The sequence below is a fragment of the Pararge aegeria genome, chromosome 4 (assembly GCF_905163445.1).
Source record: "Pararge aegeria chromosome 4, ilParAegt1.1, whole genome shotgun sequence".
Taxonomy (NCBI): domain Eukaryota; kingdom Metazoa; phylum Arthropoda; class Insecta; order Lepidoptera; family Nymphalidae; genus Pararge; species Pararge aegeria.
The window spans coordinates 5,599,333-5,621,728 of NC_053183.1; the positions used below are offsets into that span (position 1 = coordinate 5,599,333).

General features: G+C 35.7%; 2 protein-coding genes across 3 annotated transcripts in view; one reads left to right on the forward strand and one right to left on the reverse strand.

The window, feature by feature from the left end:
- Positions 1 to 7,866, reverse strand: part of LOC120637734 (probable E3 ubiquitin-protein ligase HERC2) — a 58,063-nt gene extending 50,197 nt beyond the window's left edge. The window contains exons 1-16 of the mRNA XM_039909711.1: positions 7,475 to 7,866; positions 7,209 to 7,383; positions 6,808 to 6,952; positions 6,172 to 6,339; positions 5,313 to 5,582; positions 4,723 to 4,878; positions 4,241 to 4,372; positions 3,768 to 3,888; positions 3,340 to 3,508; positions 2,470 to 2,680; positions 1,895 to 2,043; positions 1,297 to 1,456; positions 1,109 to 1,206; positions 870 to 1,025; positions 374 to 479; positions 166 to 271 (exon numbers count right to left, since the gene is read on the reverse strand). Coding sequence (XP_039765645.1) covers positions 166 to 271; positions 374 to 479; positions 870 to 1,025; positions 1,109 to 1,206; positions 1,297 to 1,456; positions 1,895 to 2,043; positions 2,470 to 2,680; positions 3,340 to 3,508; positions 3,768 to 3,888; positions 4,241 to 4,372; positions 4,723 to 4,878; positions 5,313 to 5,582; positions 6,172 to 6,339; positions 6,808 to 6,952; positions 7,209 to 7,383; positions 7,475 to 7,711 — 2,559 coding nt within the window. The 5' untranslated portion in view covers positions 7,712 to 7,866. The remainder of the gene's footprint in view (positions 1 to 165; positions 272 to 373; positions 480 to 869; positions 1,026 to 1,108; positions 1,207 to 1,296; positions 1,457 to 1,894; positions 2,044 to 2,469; positions 2,681 to 3,339; positions 3,509 to 3,767; positions 3,889 to 4,240; positions 4,373 to 4,722; positions 4,879 to 5,312; positions 5,583 to 6,171; positions 6,340 to 6,807; positions 6,953 to 7,208; positions 7,384 to 7,474) is intronic.
- Positions 7,867 to 8,223: 357 nt separating this feature from the next.
- LOC120637791 lies at positions 8,224 to 20,613 on the forward strand. Of its 2 annotated transcripts, none has more exons than XM_039909806.1 (13): positions 8,224 to 8,355; positions 8,887 to 9,079; positions 10,255 to 10,376; positions 10,837 to 10,949; positions 11,035 to 11,095; positions 11,764 to 12,017; positions 13,278 to 13,450; positions 14,183 to 14,333; positions 15,281 to 15,378; positions 15,448 to 15,539; positions 16,322 to 16,519; positions 17,747 to 18,139; positions 20,052 to 20,613. In XM_039909806.1, exons 1-13 carry the CDS (start codon positions 8,313 to 8,315, stop codon positions 20,444 to 20,446), a joined length of 2,286 nt encoding a protein of 761 aa, XP_039765740.1. In that variant the 5' UTR covers positions 8,224 to 8,312; the 3' UTR covers positions 20,447 to 20,613. The 2 variants fall into 2 exon arrangements, with proteins under 2 accessions (XP_039765740.1, XP_039765742.1); XM_039909808.1 differs by having other exon boundaries at positions 8,224 to 8,337.
- Positions 20,614 to 22,396: the final 1,783 nt, after the last annotated feature.

Below are 22,396 nucleotides of genomic sequence, written 5' to 3' on the forward strand. Positions count from 1 at the left end.
ATTCTATGTTGGCAGTGACATAATACTATGTAACGTTAACATATCTGTGTGGTTGTTTCTCCCAAACAGAGTTTCGCCGCAGCGTTATGCTGTAAGAGTGGTTTAGTGATCACTGCTACAGCGCTGATCTGTCCATTAAAATTAGGTGAAACGTGTCTGACTTACTTGTAACCTAAGGAGATTCAAACATGAGATTGCTAGACATTCATTTTCCTTAATATTCGCTGTTGTACTTTGTTCTACCACTATTCTTAGAAGCCGCTCGAGGAACCTAAAACATTCCATGGCAAATGTTATATACAAACCTCATTCTATCGATATTAATGATTAAGAATTTACCCAAAGTTGAGTCAATTTTAATCTCTATACTCACCTAAACGTGTTTTCCGACAAGTCAATAACAAAAGGCATTGAAGAAGGGAGATCCCTAGGATTTTCTTCACTCCACGCAATTATTTGTAAAGGTCCAGTGGAAACACCTAAAAACATAATCATAAGTACAGAAAATACAGTTTCGAGTAGCTATACCGATTGAAATCGACACAAGAAAAATTTGTTAAAACCTTTCTGACGGTAAAGGAATGAGGCAATGTCAGAAAACTGATGCGCAATGAAAACATGGATATCAAGTACTATCTCATCCGAATCCCATTTTCTCATTATCAAATAAAAAAAATTATAAGCATTCGAATCTGGTTATCCCATAAAAGTACATCCATTACCTCTAGGCACGCACTTACCATAATCTTGGCTTAAAACGGGAAGCGCTTGCCTAAAAGATGCCTTTTTAAAAGAATACTGCTTTTACATATAAAAAAATGTACAAAATCATAAAACATTACACCTATATTGAATGCATAAATTATTACCATTTGCTTTAAATGAAGAATTAAACGCTTGCAAGGGTTGCGGTACGGTGTTAGAGATTTGCGCACGTTCGTGCGTGCCCCATGCGTACAGTACGCTTTCAGATGACAACGCAATTCCGTGTGACATACCGAGTGACATGTCTACTATTTTTATACCTGCAATTATTCAACACGTTTAGCCACGAAAAGTATTATGATCTTATCTTAACAGCCGACTTAATTAACTCGCGACATCATACCTTGAAGAGCTTCAACTAATTTGGGTATTTTAGTAGATTCTAAATTTCCATGACCTAATCTGTATCCATCTCCTTTACCCCAAGTGTAGACTTGTCCCCTGTAATAGTACATAAACGGAATAATAATTTCGAAGACTATATTTAAAATGGAACCCATTAAATTTTCACTTCACAAAATTCTACTATACCCATCAGTAAGCGCGGCGTGCCAATTTTCTCCGGTATAGACTCGAGTAACGCGTAGAGTAGATAATGATGTGAGAGCTCTCGGAGTACCCGCTTCGCTATCTCCAAACACTTGTACTGCGCCTTCCCAAGTGCAACAAAGAGTTTGACCTTCACCCCAACCTATAGAAAAATAATCCTTCTGTAGTATACATCTGAATCTAAACGGTAGATTCAGTAAAAGTTGACTGATGAAGGTGCCATAAAATAAAGTGTTATTTTTGGACGGTTAGCAATTGGGCACAGTGCGACGTCGGGCATTCGTTGTTGGCATCACCGTTACCCGAACAATTGCCAATAGTGAAGAGGTTCCTAAATTAGCCCTGGCCATCCGTTTTTTGGGTTCACACCCGCAACAAATGAGACCCGTTGCAAATTGTGTTTAAGAGTGTACTCTTAAAAACAGTTTTTATAAAAGTTTTCCAGTATTATTTCGAATGACAGAAAATAAAATTCATGGAAACCATTCAAGATAAAATTGTCTCTTTATTCAAAACAAGAAAAATAATGGCAAAATTAAGATGTTAATTTTTTTTTTATAATCAACTCATTTTGACTTACCAAGAGCGATATCAATTATCCTTTCGATGTTGTGTGCGTTAAAGGAGACGGGTTGCGGAGTAAGACAGGTTTCAATTGTTCCGTGACCAAGCCTTCCTTGTGTACCACGGCCCCAAGTGTATAATGCCCCACGAGATGTTATAACAGCACTGCATAGAAAAAATTGTGTTTATTCTATAATGTATGCATTTTAAATAAGTTGAAGAACACAGCATAGATTTTCAGCCAAGCCAACATGGCTTATCGAACAACTTATCGAATTACAAACGAAACTACTACTTTCGTAGCTCTAGTAAACATTTTAAAGCCGAAATGTTCGATGTTTTAACAGATTCCAAGTTTTTAAGCTTTTGGTCCTAAGTATTGTATAAAATGAATATATTGCCGTCAATGAAATAAAAATTAATTTATTTCAAGGAGGATTCATATGCGATATAGAAACTTCAAGATTAGTCCAGTAGCTAATAGCAAGGATTACGACGGATTCTTTCCGTTTGCCGTACACATACCAAGAATATTATCGCCAATCGAAGGAGCAATTTTATTCAGACCTAATAGAATAAATTGTACGTTACCTGCAAGCGATCCCGGCTGCAACTCTTACGACCTCATGGTGAGCCAGATGGTGTAAAGGTTGAGGTGCATCTCTCGCAGCAGTATCACCGTGACCCAGTCGCCCGTCTTCACCCGCGCCCCATGACCAGACGCCACCACACGATGACTGACAAAGGTAGTGCCGCCCGTTTGGATGGCATGCCATTTGAGTTATTGTTTTACTTTCTAGTCCTGAAATATACAAATTTATGTCGAAGTTTTCCTTGATAAGCGTAATATTAGACTATCGCTTTCATGGATGGTCTGACAGCGTAAATCATAATCGTAAGCGACCACGTTCCAGATCCGCAAGTAATCACTGGCAACACGCACTAATCGAAGACTTTAGTCTTCAGGCACTGAGGGATTTCACGAGACGATGTCACCAAGTTTCCCGAACGCTGCCCATCCGAGTTGGATGCACATAGCTCAACAACCAATGGACGTTGGGGTCTTAAGGGGCTGGAATGGCGACCCCGCACCGGTAAACGCAACGTAGGTCGGCCCCCACAGAGGTGGACAGACTACATTAAGTGAGTCGCTGAGAGCAGCTGGAGGCGAGCGACCCAGGACCGTGGACTCCCTACAAAAGACCCATGTCCAGCAGTAATATGATGATGATGATGATGATGATGATGATGATTATGATGATATTAGAAATAAATAGAGAGTATAAAAATGTACAGAAGTTGATCGGCACTGGAAAGTTCGTCTGGTTGTCATCCGTTCTCAACGTGATACTACTTTGAGAACGGATGACAACCAGACGACCAACGTAGGGCGTCATATAGTGTATGCTGCATAATTTATTTTTACGCATAATGAAGTGTACTAAAATTTTAGTTTCTCACCCGGTACCAGAAGTGGAGTCATCGTATCGTAAGGCAAAGTGTACACAGCGCCATCATGAGTCAAAAGTAAAGCCAATTTCTCAGCACACGCGATTTGTTGTATTCTTAAACTTCCTAATTGAACTAAACCGGAACCTATTATAACTACTTCTTGTGCCGACTCAGTACACTGTGAAATTAAAAAATATTAATTTATTTCTATGAGTAAAAAAGCGAAGGTCTAAAGTACCAAAATTGAATCCGCGGCGCAGTGAAATATTAGGAAGACAGTTTAAAACTGCGATTTGATCTTCACATAATAAAAAATGCATTTCATTAATTTCTATAATAAATGTCATGTAGTTCTCGCCGCAAAAGCTGTCTGCTAAACTGAGATGTAATTGACAAATCCTGCTCGAATGTTAAAAAATGCATTGTTGAATACTTACAGTGACAAAACCTTGCAAAGGTGGTAACAATGGAGCTCCAAGTCGATCTAAATGACATAGCAAAGCAATACCAGCCTTCCTCACACTCATCAGACCATCACCACTTGGTATAACTAGTTCCCTAAAGACAAGCAAAAAAATATATATATAGTCCAGACCGACCAGTGTTGATATCTTAAGAATATTTAGCTATACAGTCTCGGAAATCTCTGAATACTGATGTTTATGAAAAACAATTTAATATTTGTTTTTTATTTCTTTAACATGTTAGAAAATTCACTTGAATTGCCATGATTATATTTTAATAAACACAACTATAGTAAGTATGTTGGTTATTACATAGGTATAAATAATTGTGGCTTATTTATTTGTAGTAGTTATTAACCGGTTGTAGCCAATCAATAAAATATTTGATTACTTAAATTAAAATGTAGCATTAATTTGAACTGAAAAGAGTGTAATGTTTTTCTTACTTGAGATATAACTCTGTAGAATTATTACACTCGCTATTTGGTTCAGAGTTAACAATTGGATTGGGAGCTGCCACTTTAGCCATGCGTCTTAGGAATGGGCCTAATGGTGCTGTGCATTCTTCTAACACTATTCTGTAAACATACATTTGTTTTAGGACAACACGATTTGCATAGTTAAAGATGAAAATAATATAATATAATGCATTATCATTCACTAAAAATAATTAACCTGAAGTACTTTATAAAACAGTACCTATCTTAAAATACTTAGCACAAGTTCTAGTCAAAAAAAAAATTTTTCAATTTCAAGAAATCAAACTACACGTAAATGGAAGGCCAAACCCCAGGGTCTGTCTGCGTACTTAGCGGCGTGCAATTTTACGACTTGCGTGCTACCAATCACAAGACTTGCTCCAACGCGCTTCTTGTGACCGGTGTGGCCCCTAACGCAGTCCACTTGAACATTTAGTACATAATTTTACCTGTTATCTGGTTGTCGTTTCTGCTTGGGCGGTAACGTGACTAGCACATCTGCAGCTTTTAATAGTGCGGGTAATTCGGCGCGACGTGCGCACAACTCGACCCACACGCAAAGCGAGATCCGCCAATCACCTTGAGGAACGTTGCAACCTACTTCACTGTAAAATTAGGGTAAATAATTCTCAAGGACTTTTCAGTTACTCATATTTGAAATTTGAAAGTGAATCTTTGTCTACTGGCCGGTTAATAATCATGCTTAACAATTATCATACAATAAATTATTTAGCAAAGTAAATAGTGTCACAAAGATAATATAACAAATATAAAGGTGACATAAAGCTAAAAGGAAATAGAGTAAAGGATATTTAAATGCCATCATGAAAATCAATAGTATTTTAGAATAGGGTAGAATATCCAAAACATTAAACTAATTTAATAGTATGCAAATAATTTAGGCTATAAATGTTTAGAAAGCTTTTGTACATCAACCTTATATATTCTATAACTTAACTTCTTAAAATACTAACTGAAAGACTACTGTAAACAATTATAGCATTTTTATTTGAACATAAATAAATAAAAGCAAATTTACCCAGCAACCACTTGATGCAAGAATTTTGCTGCACTATCAACAACCTCTGCCCAGATCTTTTGCGAACGCGGCGCTTGTTGGGCGATAGAATTAAGTTGCCCACTGCCAGCGTATAATGCAGCTTCTGGCAATCCTCTGACTGCATCTAATGCATCTCGAAGTAACGCAGAACAAACATCGGCTTCCTCACCGCATCGCCACGCGCGACGCACCAAAGACAATGCGAGACGTAACGCAGCTCTTGCGCCTACGCGCGCTAGAGCAAAGGCACTAAAAATACAAAACACATAAAAATCCATTAATTTAAGTTGTATATTGCATTTTGAGATTTACATTGCAATGATATTTAAATTTAAATAAATGCTTAAGTGTTTTTATCTGTGTAATTGTTATTTTTTAAACAATAGAACCAATCTTCCGGTGGATGAAACTTGGCCTAGGCATTTATAAGTATAACATATTTATGACTAAAAAGTTATGAAAATATTGATATCATTTTAACACAAGTAAGAAGAAATGAGGTATAATTTTTTTTGTACGGTTCCATTGTCACATTATATGCAAAGATAATTATATAATTTTAATTTGAAATTGAAATCTGATTTAATACAATGAACATTCAAGTTTAATTTTCTATAATTCAACCGGACTAAGGTTATTGAATTCTCTGTATATTATAATGGATTCTGCAAAATAACATATACTTCTTTTCAATGTTAATAATTCAATAAGTAATAACAAACTGGCATTTAGTGACAGTGATAAATAAACCCAAAACTTTTAAAGCAATTGATGCACATGAGCATCAATTGCTTTAAAAGTTTTGGTTGGTGGGAATAGTAATCTAAATAAAAATTACCTTTCAGTCTCATCACTTGGTTCCTCAGCCTCTTCTTGCATTTCAGAGCCTAATTCCATTGGTTTGTTTAGTGTGGTGACAACATTGTTTAAATTTCTATTGTTAACACCATGCACTGGTTTCTTCTCAACTTTGGTTTTTTTAGCCTCTTTGTGGTTGTTTTGATCCCTTGGGATTTTAACAAAAACTTATAGATTATTTGAAATGAGAATATTGTTTTTATCTGCCAAGGGATTGTAAGTCATAACATACTAACTAGAAGGAATACAACCGATTAGAAGATTAGTGGCCATGGGTTAAATTGAAAGCAATGTGTTTTTATTCACAATCTTATGACAGTTTACTATCATGTGACATAAAATGTATGTATATAAATTCTATGGTGACATAGCATTGTTTTACAAACTCAGCAGTAGACATTTTGTCTGTAGTTATATTTATAATTCTTAAGTCTTTAAAAATATATTTTTAGTACGTAAAAATAAATTAGCAGTTCAAAAACAACTTGCAACAACTATTCATATTTTAGAACATTCAAGCTGTGCTAGTATCCCCAATGTAATATTCTGTATTAATTAGACAAAAGAGTTATAGCCTCATATGGAAGGCTTAATATGTTATTTAATAATTAGGTACCTTATCACTGCAACAAGATGTCTATGACAGAGCACAATTAATCTGCGGATTTGTGATATAAACGGACAGCTGGCTGCTGTATTTATTGCCCTCACTCTCTGCTCCCAAACAAGTGCTTCCATAAGATTTTTGAGACATTCCGGACCTACACATCACATTTAAAATATGAATGGAACAAATATTGGCCACTGCAGTATATTTATACCTTGTTTACATTTATAAAACAACAGATAGATTTCAGCTGAAAATTATGATTAAATATCAAATCTAAAAAAATACCAACAATATTGAAGCAATTTACCAAGCAATGTTTTAAATCAATCACACAAAAATACCACAAAGTAGATAAAACCTGTCCACTAAAAAAATGAGGTACAAGCTGTACTGATTTTTGAATTCACCTGGATCTAGCTTCCATTTGATATCATCAATAACCTGGACAGAGGGTGGTGGTGCAACAATTTTAGACTGAATAGAGGTCCGAAGCTCTTCTTCAGCCGAAAGTGCTGTACAGGGTGCGCATGCACATCCCGAATGAGGACCGCAAAGACCATCACAACAAGTACAGTTCAGAATCTAAAAAAGATTAAAGAAGTGCAGCAAATGTAGAAAAATAGAAAATATGTTCAAGAGATACCTTTCAATGTAAGTAAGAAGAGATACGCACCCTTAGTCCGCAATAATATTTTCCGCTGTCACCAAGTTTAGCAGTTATTCCAGCACCATTTACCAACCCGTTTCCGGCGTCGAAATATATTTCCCTGTCTTGCAGTAAACTATTGAATAGAGTACAAACAGCTTCGGGGTCGTGAAGGGCTTCTTGTAAGTCAGGATTAAGCCATTTCGGGTCTAAATGTTGTTGGGGACGAAATATGAAGTTGTCTTGTTCCTCGGGGACAGACATATTCGAAACTGGTTCAATTCACTAAACTTATTAAAGCCTATCCATCTTCACAGTTTTCATAGTTGCAAAGGACATGTTATTTCTACGAAGAAGTCACATAATTTCACAAAAAATAGGAGAAAAATAAAATTTCATCCGACAATCAAATCAATCGAACTCCGAAACGAATGTGTCTGTCAATTGTCAAATGTCAAAAATAGCAACGTTCCATTCCGGGAACATAAATCAATTAGTAAATCAGCAACAGATATATTTAGAAAAATGAAATCAGCTAAACACTGTAGTATCAATTCAACAAACTACACGACCTAAAAATTCAAAAAGACTAATGAAACTAAAAATAGTCATCTTCTTCACTAAACACTATAAAACTATTTTTATGAAATAAATTATAATTTTGGACTATTTTGTACATTTTTAAAGATCACTTCTCACTATCTGTGGTCATTATTTTATCACTGACAGCTCAGGCTCACAGTACAGATAAAAAAAAGTTGTAAATAAAAATAAATTGCATGTTGTCAGAGGCGTAATATGTTGTGATTTAAAAAGAATTAGTTGTATTTGCTAGTTCAAAATTTCCTTTAAAGCATCTGCTTCGATGGATACAGATATTCTACTTGAAAGTAAAGACTGCTTGTACGGTAAATTAAAATATTTCTTTCGCACACAATACCATCCGGCTTGTTACGAAAACAAAGTGCAATGTGCGTGCAATTTGCTTTGAAACAATAAATAAATGGATTGACCTTCCGCTTGACTAATTTTTGCAGCAAGACTGCAGTAGCAGTCCTTGAATTTGCTTTCAGTTATAATTTGTGTATTTTTTACATACTCTTACATTTTACAAGGTTATAATTTGTTACTATTTTATCATAATGCACTTGATCTTTATAACTACGTAGCAGTTATTTTTAAATAAGAACTTACATCGAGAAAAGCTTTGATGATGGCAAAGTTATTCAAGGTTAAAATTAACTGCTTTTGTTCTCAACTCAGATTGGAAAGAAAAGTTGGCACAAACATGTTGAACATCATGCTTGTGTAGTGACAGTGTTTACATTTTCACATATACAAATATAATGATTTTGGACAGTATGAAATGATTCTCTTATATTGTAAGAGAGTTGCCTTGCTGGTTTGATTATGACTACGTAATATTTTTAATATTTTAGATGAAGACTTCCTGGGACAGCTTACTAATGATGCTCTGCCATCATTGTTGGATGCTGCAGATGCATCTCCAAGTGAGATTTTAGCTGATGCTGCTCCTGTTCTAGTTCCAGCTATATCACCAATATTAGGATTTAAGACTTCTCCAAATGAAAGCAGCAGCAGTGATTCGGGTAGTGAAGATGATTCTAAGAAGTATGTATTTAATTGATATTTTCTTTGTGTATTAGAACAAGCTTTAAATAAGAAAAGCTCTGACTAAAGTCAAAATAACAGAACATAATGTGACAGCTTTGCTATGTTATCAAGTTGTTCTTCAACCTTCTTTAACAAGTGTTACATTTACCTTTAGGATTCAAATTAAGCCATTGACCTGATTAGCCCTTAAGATTACTTAAAGCAAGATAATATAGAGACAGTTTGTGGTTGTTAAGACTGATTTTTAATACTGAGTGTTTAAATTAATTAAAATTTTTGACCTAAGTTTATTAGTCCTTTCTACAGTTACAAAATGTAGAATTCAAAAAGATTTTGCAGATCATAACACAACTCAGTTGCACTCAGTTCAACATAACAACTTTTAGTTGTAACATATGCATCAACATTTATCTGCTGTTTGCCTGCTTTTAGTCTTGTTTATTTTATGATAAAATTAACTCTTATTTTATTTCATTTCAATATGTAAAGCACCAATATTTTATTGGTTATTACTCAAGTAATAGTTTAATTACTAAGCTAATAAATATTGTTGTTGTTATTACTTATATTAAATATGGTAGTTCTGTGCATATTAAATGTTTACTTGTTTTGCACTAGCTCTCTACAGTTCTCTACAGTCCAATAAGAATTTGAATTCAAATTTTTCAATATCTCCTAAACCAAAATTTGTTTAACTGTGATGCCCTTAGGAAGTTGCTGTTTTTTTGCGACACCCTGGCCTTATTGCCTTCTGTATTTTGTAGCATCCTAGCTTTAGGTTTAAGTTAGCAAATATAGTTATCACCATCACCTCTCAATAACGGAACCTATAATATGTATAAATGCTTCATAAGTGCCTGTGATAGGCCTACATGAATAAATAATTTTTGAATTTGAATAGTATCTTAATTTTTGTTAGAAAATAAAGAACAAAATGTAAAAACAAAGATGGCCTCAGGGTGTCGCAACACACAGTTTGGGATACCCTGACCTAAACTTTTTGTTCTCACACCATGTTGTTATGACAATTTCATGACTTTTTTTGCAATTTTTATTCAGCTAATCTTTCCTCTTTATATTATTAGTATTTTGTTGTGCAACAAGTTATATTAAGCAATAATCTTTAACAGTATTGGCTAGTCTAATTACTAAATTTATATTATGTATAACAGTGGTTCCTGTACATCTTCAAATAGACAATCATCTCTATCACCGTTTGACTGGTCATCTTTCAATGATGAGCCTACAAATCAGCTGAATCTGGAAGATGTGGAATTATTCTTACAAAAAACAGGTACAGAACAATTTAATTTTAGGTGTTCAGTATTTTTCTAGTGCTTATTCTTATTAGATTAATGTTGTTTTAGGGTTCCACACCAGAATGATGTTTCTTAATTCCTTCCATATGTCACAAACTCCTATTTCAGTAACTCTTAATGCTTTTGAAACTAAAGCAGTTGTTTCATCTCTGGGCAGGACTAACACTTTTTGTAAATTGTAATAAAATCATAGAAACATTAAATAACTGTATTTTCTAGCAGTTTGATTATCAAAAACAATGATTGAATTTAGGTATTTGTAAAATAGCAATTTTCATAGAGAGCTTGTGTAACTAAATAAATTTTTATCTGTCTACTTCTAACATATTATGGAACCTCTGGGCTGGTTTTTCATAAAATATATATTTTGAGAAATAAATAGTTTTCTTTAACTAAAGTGTAAGGATAATAAAGTAAGACAATTTTATATTCTAGCTCCAATAACAACAAACAGTACAAATGGGCTGGCACCTGATCCTATATCAAAAAAGATAGGATCTTTAGATAAAACTAGTCCAGTGATGGCAATTGAAAATGGCATCATAAAGGTATGATTGAGTTGAATGTAATTTCAAAAGATTTAAAGCCTTTATTGAAATGATGTGGTAAATAAAAATTATCCTTTGTTTTCAGGTTGTTAAGCAAGAATATGAAGAAAACATTAATAATACTGATGAACCCAGTAAATCTGAGGGTAAGTTAACATTTATGAAAAAGTAGGTACTTGTCACAAATACTTAAAAAGTATACAGTTCAACAGCCGAAGATTTCCCAGCACTTTGGGGTGGTTGACTCGACACGCTTGACTTGTTCCAAATATGTTACCTTAAAAACCTTTGAGTAAACTGACTATTTATAGTGTATTCAGATTAATATAATAAATATCCTACTAATATTTCTATATTATAAATGTGAAAGTGTGGATGTTTGTCAATCAATCACGCAAAAACTGCTGAACGGATTTGGATGAAATTTGGCATGCATGTAGCCTTTGACATGGAAAAGAACATTGCTACCTTTTATCCCGATTCCTTAAGTAGTTCGCGAGGGAAAATTGAAAATTGTTAACAAGCAAAGCGTTATACCCAATTCTAAACTCCACGCAGACGAAGTCGCGGGCATAAGCTAGTATTTTGTATATTCCAACTTGAATAGGGGTTCGGGAAACTGTTCAAAACACCAGAATACTCAAGTACCACGTGGCAATGGGTGGGGCGCAAGGCTCTGAGAACCGATCGACATTCGACGTTGAGTATAAAAAAAGTCCTCAGGCGACGTCGAAAATTCATGAAATATGATTACAATTTTTTATCAGATACCTACTTATAATCTTATTTATATCTAGCAATATATTTTTTTTAGCCTTAAACAACATTAACCATCGCAACTCCTTATTCAGAGTAGTAAATGAACATTCCCAAAACTTAGCTACAAAAGATGACAGTAATATCCTGTACATTACACAGCAAAATAGAGTTACAAGGATATTGAAACCTACTGCTACAGTGATTACAAAACCTACCAATGTAATCATTTCGGCCGATAGAAAAGTTGCTATAACACAGCATAAACCGATACATATACAGAATGCAAATAGCAACGGTTACTGTGTTCAGGTGAGTGAACTTTTTTTTTTGGCTCTAGATTTGCAGTATAATGATAAGCATCTTCATCCACTTATTAACGTCCCACTGTTGGGCTTCTTTGCTAATAGTTTTAGAGGCCGCCATGTTTGTCGGGCGGGAGGCTTTGGCCGTGGCTAGTTACCACCCTACCGACAAAGACGTGCCGCTAAGCGATTTAGTCTTCCGGTGCGACGTCGCATAGGAACCGGTTAGGGGTATGACTACCATAATCTCTAACAGTTTAGCCCGCTACCATTTTAGACTGCATTCTGCACTCTTACCTGCTACTTAACTCGTGACTGCAATCTTACCTGGTAGTAAACCAGGTAAGATTGCAGTCAAGAGCTAACTTGTAGTGGATAAAAAAAATAAAAAAAAATGTTGCTCTTATGCGGGTTTTCCTATTATTGTTAAAAATAACTGGTACCGACGGCTAACTTGCTGTTCAACGGATGGATACCGACAATTTACTCACTCCGGGCTGGTACTGAGAACCTTTGACATAAACCTAATGCTAAGTCTAAAAGCTAAAATTGGGAATCGTGGTCTTCGATGTCAGATGCTGATGTAAATAAGGCAGCAAAGCATAGTACAGAATTTGCAGGCCCTGACAGTGGAATTTGACAAAGGTCCTGAGTATAGCAAGCGACGGATATAAGCATTCGCATAATAAATGTCATGCGTCCTATTTACAGTTTCAAGTTAGAAAATGGATCAAGTTTAAAAAGAACATTTCGCTCTATTTTTAAACTTGATCCATTTCCGAGTATCATTCACGGATTTCTGATTTAAATGGATTTTATGATCTTGTTTTAAAAGCTTACACCTTCGTCTACACTGCTAACTTCGTCAGCGGTCATAACGGAACTTCCAGGCATTCAGACATAAATCCATATCTCTAAACGTGGTGCCACCAGTCAATTAGCAGATACTTATTAGCTTTAAAACTTAAAGTAATTACGGCGAGGCCAGAAAAAGAATCTTTGCGGTTTATTGTGTGCAGGGGAAAAGGCTATTTATTAATTTATATCAAGAAGGCCTACTTAATACGCACTTTTGAAACGTCAAGTCTATCATACAGTTTATGTTCATATCTCTTCATCTTACTGGCCTTGCTGCATCTAGGAATGTTTTTTTTTGTTGGTTTGTCTAATTATAATTATTAAGTATTGTTATGCTTAAAGTAGTTTTAGATCAAAATAATAATTTAGCCATGTTTAAATTGTTAATAAACTCTTATTGTGCTTTTAGGCATCTCCTCCAAAAAACACCCTTGTTATCAATGGAGAACCAGAAGTGCATCAAACAAGTAATATTCAGCATAACAACAATGAAATATTTATTCCTAATGGTATAGACCTGTCAATGTTAACGGAAGCAGAAATTAAAGCCCTTAAAAAACAACAGAGGATGATAAAAAATCGGTAAGAAGATTCGCTATTTAAATTTTAACTACGACTAGCGCCAAACATGCGTCCGACTTTAAATTCGCTCGAAATTCGATTTATGGTCAAAGACTTCTACCCATAAAGCAAACTTACAATTACGCGATAATGAAAATTCTAATTCGAACTTCAAAAAGATTTTATTCATTCAGACCTATCACAGTCACTTATGTAGGATATAACATATATCCACAGAATTAAGAACATATAGAAACCGTGTACACAATTAATATTGAAGCATCAAAACCACTTTAGAATGGTTACTAGAAAAAACGTTTAGTCACTTCATACCATTTAGCACACGACAGTAATTATTTCACCTCTAATGTTCTAAGAGTTCACTAGAAAGTTTGTGTGCTAGCAACATTCCGCGGGTGAAAAGTGAGGCGTGCGCGGGGCGTTATGACTGTTTTGGACGATAGAACATTGCGCTTTTGCGAACCTCCTAACTCGAATTCGGAATATTATCGCCATTAATTTTTGAACCAAGAAAGTTTGAGACTTAAATGTGTGAAATAATGATATTTCTTTTACATATTCATGATAATATAAACAACTGTTCTGCGATAGTGGTATTATTGACTAATGATTTAGCGTTCGTTTTTAGACTGTATCCCGTTAAAGTTAAGGGTTTGATCTAAAAAGCTTTGGTAAATTTAAAAAAGTCTTAGATAATCACAACAAACTTAATCAAACAAGGATTACTTACAGGGAATCAGCTTGCCAATCAAGACAAAAGAAAAAAGAGTATGTCACTGCTTTAGAACAGCAGCTTTTAGAAGCACATCATGAGATTGCAAAACTGCGTCTTGAAAATAAGCTCTTAAGGGACAGATTAGAATCTAACGGAAGGGGTAGAAAGGTTTGTATATTATTTAATGCCTATTAAAACCTGTCTATTAAATTCCATGATTGAATATAATATAAATAAACCTTATAATTCCCAGTTTACACTCTAATTTGGTATCTGTTCGAATTATAACAGCTCAATTTTGATGATTAATATCTAGACTATCTATCTAACCAAATATAGAACCTTGCAATTTTAAGGAAGAAACATATTAGTATATTGGTTTCATACATTTACTACGGTAAAAATCACGTTATGGTAAAGCGTCTTGGCTTTACGATAAATGTTTCGACGATACTAATATGTTTCTTGTTTTAAATATATGGTAAACCTTACATAATCCTTAGAAATCTTAACCCTCCCATATATATATATCTAAATTAATGCGGAAGCAGCCCTAGCCTAGCCCTATTTCCAAAAACTTAACAATGTACCGCGTAAATTACTAACTACTTCAAAAATCAATCTTAAAATTGCGTCGTTTTTTTACCAAACCCAATGTGCATTCGAATTTATAACAGTATCCCATCAGAATCCCAGAAAATATTAAAGAAAAAAGGTTTGGTTCTATTTGACAGTTTCGGGGATCCGGAGGTGGTATGACTCGAAATTTCAATGAAGGCTTTTTGCAGGCGAATTATTAGGAAAAAATCGATACTTTTTAGTACCACTGTTTTCCGCGTTTATATATTTTAGTATACCCTTCCTGCGCATAGAGCGACCGCATCTCATGCTTTTGGTTGTACTTATTTGTAGTACCGTTAACACGAAGTACGCCAACAAAATGACCAAAGGCGTAAAAGATTATCCAAACTCCTATTGCTTTCTTTATTCCTTGTATACCTTAAGTAGATTTCCAATCCTTTAAAGTTACTCTCAGTGTTAACATAGGTTTGGGGCTTATTAACAATTGTGGCTCCCAGCATGTTTTTATTAAAGAGTGAGGCATGTGCTTACAGATCCCACGGCTAGATACTTCGATCTTGATACCGAAAAAGAACATTGCAGTTCTTTTCGCCATGGTTTTTATGGTCTCATTAAATTGGAATGTCTTAGGGTGAGTCGACTAATTCATTTTGTTAAAATGAGTGAACTAATTGTATACTAAAATAGTTTCGTTTTTTAGGTGGAATTCAAAATCATTTTCTGGCCCGACTAACACACATGTCGGCTCGCGTCATCTTTTGTGGTCAGAGGATACCGGAGATATAATTTCTGGTATGTCCTTTAATATCGTAACTATAACTATATAACTATAATATTATAAATGTGAATGTAGGAATGTTTTCGTGTTCAACAATTGTCATGAAACTTTGTAAACATATTTGTAACATAGGAACCTTTTCTTTAAAAAAAATGTCTCATAAAATAACAACATGTTGCTACTTACTCCAGTGCAATCTTGCGTTCAGTGCTGAAGTTCATAATTTATCATAAACAATCGCGAATGAAGTCGTGGGCAACAGCTAGTTTTTATATATAACTGTAAGTTATTGTAGTAAGATTATATTGAGAGTTAAGGAATCTTCCAGTGCCATCTAGCGTTCAGTTCTGAAGTTCATAATTTATCGTAAACAATCGCTAACGAAGTCGTGGGCAACAGCTAGTTTTTCTATATGACTGTTAGTTATTGTAAGTAGTAACATTATATTGAGAGTTAAGGAATCTTCCAGTGCCATCTAGCGTTCAGTTCTGAAGTTCATAATTTATCGTAAACAATCGCTAACGAAGTCGTGGGCAACAGCTAGTTTTTCTAAATGACTGTTAGTTATTGTAGTAAGATTATATTGAGAGTTAAGGAATCTTGCAGTGCCATCTAGCGATCAGTTCTGAAGTTCATAATTTATCATAATCAATCGCGAACGAAGTCGTGGGCAACAGCTAGTTTTTCTATATGACTGTTAGTTATGGTAGTAAGATTATATTGAGAGTTAAGGAATCTAATTGAGTTTTGGTATTTTCCATGAGATAAGATTGTTTCCTTGTTTTTTTTCCCGCAGATTACGATCAAATGGGTAACCGTAGTATAGATGGAATTGACTGCCGGAATACAACACTAAGTGATCTAAAAATCAACCAGACCGAAAATATCAGGATAGCTGGAGAGTTAAAACGTTGGATTGGAGGTGGGAAGACAGTGAACTGGACAAGTACTCCAAAGAAGAATAAAGTATATTTGGATGAAGAACAAATAACTGGTAAAAACTAAATAGTATTCACTTTAATTAAGTTCCGGCTCGCTTCGTTTATATTTTTGTTGAGACTTTTTATAAGTCTTGTCTGGTGGAAGGCCTCGGCGGTGGCTAGTTACCACTCTACCGACAAACACGTGCTAAGCGATTTAGCGTTCTGGTACTATAAAGCGTAGTTCAAATAGTTGCCATAACCCTTACAGGCTCGTCCGCTACCATGTTAGACTGCATCTTTACTTACCACAGTGTGAAATTGCAGTCAAGGGCTAACTTGTAGTGGAAAAAAAACGTAGAACAGGTTTAGAATAGTCGTAGACTACTCGATATACCGCTGGGTCGTGTCCGCTTTCCAGCATATTTTATTTCCCTTTAGTCGGCCTTGAGAATCCCATTCAATAAATAAATACTACGACAAACACACATCGCCATCCAGCCCCAAAGTAAGCGTAGCCTGTGTTATGGGTACTAAGATGCCTGATGAATATTTTTATGAATTATATTCATAAATACTTAGAAAATACATATGTTTACCCAGACACTAAAGAACATTCATGCTCATCACACAAACATTTTTCAGTAGTGGGAATCGAACCCACGGCCTTGAGCTCAGAAAGCAGGGTCGCTGCAAACTGCGCCAATCGGCCGTCATTAGCTGTTAGTAAAATCGCCGTTCATGTTATCTAGCTAACATTTTTTTGGGAAAGTAGATTAGAATATTCAGTCTCATAACCTCCTAGATTGGTTTTTGGAGTGCAGTCTAAAAGGCCGCAGATTCAAATCCCACCATTTATCGATTGACTTAGTCCTAGCTAATAGGGGACAAGGCAAAAGTTTGTCATGCCTAATAGCCCAGTGGTAAGGACTTCGATTGATTATAACTGGGACAGAGAGCTAACCACCTTATTAAGGGCCAAAAGAAAGGTGTATAGATAAGTGTGTATATTTCTTAATATAGTTCAACGGGTAAACGAAACGGGTTGTCGATATTCTCACGACGACGACGACGGGACTCACGTCGTGACCACGATCCATGAAACTGGGTCGAAATATCGACAAATGCAAAAATAGTATCGTGGTTGAACTATGTTTAAGAAAGGTTGATTAACCACGAAAATGTTAGTTTAAAATTTTTAAGTGTGTATACTCACAAGAAGGTGAGAAAGCTTTGTACTACTACTTACTCTTATAGTATTTCAATTACAATTTTCATTTTAACTAAATAGGCGTTTGCAGGTAGCTTTTTAGAAACATACAGACTCTTCAATAAGTTAAATCTAGAAAATAATCTCATTGATCTCCAAGCAAATAAAAACGGAAGGAATGTTCGAGAAAAGGTCCGTCTAAGAAGGTTAAGAAGGAACATGCCTGACAAAGACATAGATTTCTCGGACGCTGCAATGTTCTATGAGAGGTTATATCACAAGCCGATAAGGAAGTCTGTAGACGATTTTAATGTGAATGACTTTGGTGAATGGAACGCATTACTTCAAGCGTTGCATCGGCGAGACGACACTTTCTATATTGTTGGAGTTGGTAAAGGCGAACATTTGTTATTGCCTGCAGTCAGTCATAATGTGACGAGACCTCCAAAAATGGCGTTGATATTACCAGCACTAACTGGAAATGGTAAGATTTTACATCTGACACATACACAAACTTCTGAAAGAAGAGTAAAAATAGCTGCGGTGATATTGGGTAGGAGCTCGACCTCGCTTTCGTGGGGCAGAGTTCGAACTTTTCTAAGTTTTGTGCGTTTTAAGTAAGTAAAATATCACTTGCTTCAACGGTGAAGGACAACATCGTGAAGAAACCATGCCTGAGAGTTCGACATAATGTTCTCAAAGGTGTGTGGAGTCCACCAATCCGCACTGGGCCAGCGTGGTGGACTACGGCTTTAACCCCTTCTCGTTGTGGGAGGTGACCCGTGCTCTCCTTGGGACGGTAATGGGTTGATGTGATGATGATGATTAAAAATATAAAAAAGTTAAATTAAAGTGAGAAATGTTAAAGTATAGTCGCTGTAAAGCTGAAAATATTAATTTCTAAAGCGCTCAGGCTGTGATCGCCAGTAAGTAACAGAACAGTAACAGACAAAATTATAAATTTGAAAGTAAAAGCTCGTAAAAGGCCCAATGTTAAAAGCCAACGCTTGACATCGGCCAATGTTATTATCTTTATACCGCCCGCTGCATGGTTCATTGGATGTAAAATTAATGTCACATAGAAAACATGTTCTTTTGAATATTGAAAACAAAATATGCCAGGAGAAAACCAAAAATTATCGGGAGATATGGCATTCCCTTAAGGCTTTGTAAATCCATAGAGCCCATACCTTTCTAGTCGTGGCTAGTTACCACCCTACTGACAAAGACGTGCCGCTAAGCGATGTAGTGTTCCGATGCGATTTCGCGTAGAAACCAATTAGGGGTGCCATGCCATACTCCCTAACAGGTTAGCCTGCTTCCATCTTAGACTGCATCATATCATACCAGGTGAGATCGCAGTCGAAAGATAATGCATAAATGGGAGTGGGGGGGGGGGGGGGGGGCGTGGTTATGCTGGCATTATTAATTTCTGAATTTCTCTTGTCTGTGCTGGTAGGAGGCCGCGGCGTTACCACCCTACAAACAAAAAAGTCAAGTAATAGTGAATAGCATCCTGGTAGAATGTCGCGTAAAAACCTATCGAGCATATGATCCGACCGATTAGAAGAATGGATTTAATTATAAATACCAACTCCGAACATGTTAGCACGCTACCATCAAAGACCGCATCACACACACAGTTAAGGGCTTACTGGTAGTGGAATAAAAACAACCTTTGATGTCTTACTTACCGATTTCATTCTTACTAATATTATAAATGCGAAAGTGTGTTTGTTTGTCGTTCCTTTTCGCCCTAACCAAGCAACCAATCATCTTGAGTTTTGCCAGAAATGTAGTTAAGACGGCGGAGAGTTGTATTAGGCTATTTTAATCCCAGCAGGGCCGTCAGGAGACATAAATTATATACCCTGATTGTATCCTCTGACAAGGGATATAATTAATATGTACACCTTCTAAAGCACGGGAACATGGAATAGGAGAAGTATACCCCTGTTTATCATTACATTAATATAATTTGGATATAATTTCCAATTGTGCGTAAGTGCTCATTATCAGGGAAAGATAGCCGGCAAAAGACCACCAGGCCTAAGTAGATCATCGTGCCTAAAAAATTTACGGCAATGGTTCGGGAAAAGTACCCGATCTTTGTTCCGTGCAGCTGCGTCCAAAGTCCAGATAGAATTAATGGTTGCCAACCTCGGATAGGAGTCGGCAATGCAAGAAGAAGAAAGTGCCCCGAGGGTCGTTAAAGCTGCGGAAGGAGATAAATTTTTATCCTTTCCCCGAGGATATAATTGTCTCCTGCCCATGCTAGCCGTGCAGGAAAACAAAACGTTTCCTGCGGGATTTGTAATAAACGAAGACAAAGAACGCGGGCAACTGCTAAACGATTCAGTATGAATACATTTTTAAATATTTTTTTTTGTCCATAGATTCACTAAAGGCTGACCATGTGACCCTTATGCAGATAGATTGTTCCGTCATCAACACAACGCTAGTAAAACTGAAATCAGAAGCATTACCAGAAAATATAAGAAAAACCAACGTAGATAGCATGCCATTGAGCCTTAGACCAGAAAATAAGAGAATAAATAGATTCAAACCTGATGCTAGTCCACCAGAAATTGTTCATAACACAAGTGATAGTCTGTCCAGTACATTAAATAATAAAAATAATGATTACGATATAGAAATGAACAAGAATTTTTTGCTGACTCAACACTTACTCTCGAAAACAAGCGTTTTAAATAATGGTTCAGTGGGGGGAAAAGATTCTTCGCGTGAGACAAACATGAGTAATAGCAATCGAACAAAGCAATTAAAGTAGGTTTCAATAAGGTAGGTAGGTTATAAGAATAATTTACTTAAAGTATTAATGACTACAATTCCGGTCAGTTTGCAATATGTTGCTAGATAAAATAATAAACAATAATGTAGGTATTGTTTTTTAGCAATATTGGTGCCAAATATTGAAATAAAAAAGTCTATAAAATATTTGTGCAATATTTATTATTATTTCAGTATGATTTCTGGTTTTTCAGGGAAAAGAAATATAAGCCATGACATGATGTGAATTTTATTTTGCTTTAGGGGAAAAAAACTTGTAACTTTGAACTTGTTCCTGTTTTCCATTTCAAAAATTTAAAGATTTTAAAAAGAATTAGTAACTTTTTAAGGAAATCTAATGTTATATATTTAATTACTTTATTTATTCATCATAACATTATGTTGGCATTCTGTATTTTTGGTTGAGAATGATTTATAAAATTTATATTACGTACCGTGCGTGTCTCGCAAAAACTCGAAACGATTAGTATATAATATATTTTGATCCCGTTCGCCTCATTAAACCCTGTATATTTAAAGAGAGGTTGGCTGTCACGAGACGCGTGGCAAATGTGAGTCATATTTTATGTAAATATAAGAGTTAGGTAATAATTAATAAGCCTGTGTGATCCACACACGGCAGAAGCGTAACTTCCGAACACTTTCCTGAATTACCTACGAGAGAATGAGACACAGAGTATCAGGAGTGGTAGAATAAATGTAAAGTTCATTATTTTTTACCATGTTATAGTAGAAACAAGGGGGTAAAGCAGTGTGTTAGGTTACGGACGCCGGGATAAATCACAAAAAAAACAAGTTTTAGAGTCACTCCTTCGCGTAGCGAAGATATTGCCTCTAGAATCCTGAGTGTAGAGGGGGATTTCGAGGCGCCCGAAACGAAGGCAGCTTTAACCCTGAGTTAAATACTATACTTTCATACTATACTATAAAACCAAGTGTTGGTTCGCGCTTCCCAGACAGGGCCGCCATCATACATCAGAGCGAGGTAGAAATATGAGAATGAATAGATTTTATTACAAAGTGTGTAAATGTATTATATCTCATTATCTCGCCGGCTTAATCTGATACATTTATGTTTGTTTTTAACATGTCGCATTTTCTTTTAAAATCACAACGATTCTAAAGAAGTTTCACTTCAAGAACCAGTAAAGAACATTATATTAATATATAAGATAAAAAGTGTAGTAGTGTTAGCTTCTTTATGTGATCGGAAAAACCCGACTCTAGATAAAACGGGTAGTATCGTGGGTTTAAGATCGGCGCATCGAAACCGCGTATCATGACTACGTATCATCAATAACCTTTGCACATATGTGGTCATAATATTGTGTCTTCAATACGTTGAAATATTTTTTTGTACGAATCGGGTAAATTACATAGCTGTATAACACATAGTGACCTAGTTTTTAGCCACACGTATACAGCGGTGGCAATGTCGCTCGCCCCGAGGTTGAAGAGAGATAGCAATAACTATGCGCATCAGTGTGCAATGACGTTGCATTCAGTGCATTTCGATTGCGGTTTGTGTCATACTTAGTACGTACGTATTTTCGTGATCAGTGTAGTTGGAACTTTTGGGAAAGAGTCAACGTGCTTAAGAAATATAAAGTTAAATCGCTAGCTTTTGTTTAGGATCAGTAATTTGTTTTATTTTATCGTGATACCTATGTGAAAGCGAAGCGGTGATAGCCCAGTGGGTAGGTTGGACTTCTGATTCACTTTCGGAGGGCCGAATTCGTATCCCACCACGCCACCTCTAACTTTTCTAAGTAATGTGCGTTTTGAGCAATTAAAATATCACTTTCTTCAACGGTGAAAGAAAACACCGTGAGATAACCGGCATGCCTGAGTTCTCCATACAGTTCTCAAAGGTGTGTGGAGTCTACCAACCCGCACTGGGCCAGCGTGGTGGATTACGGCCCTAACCCGT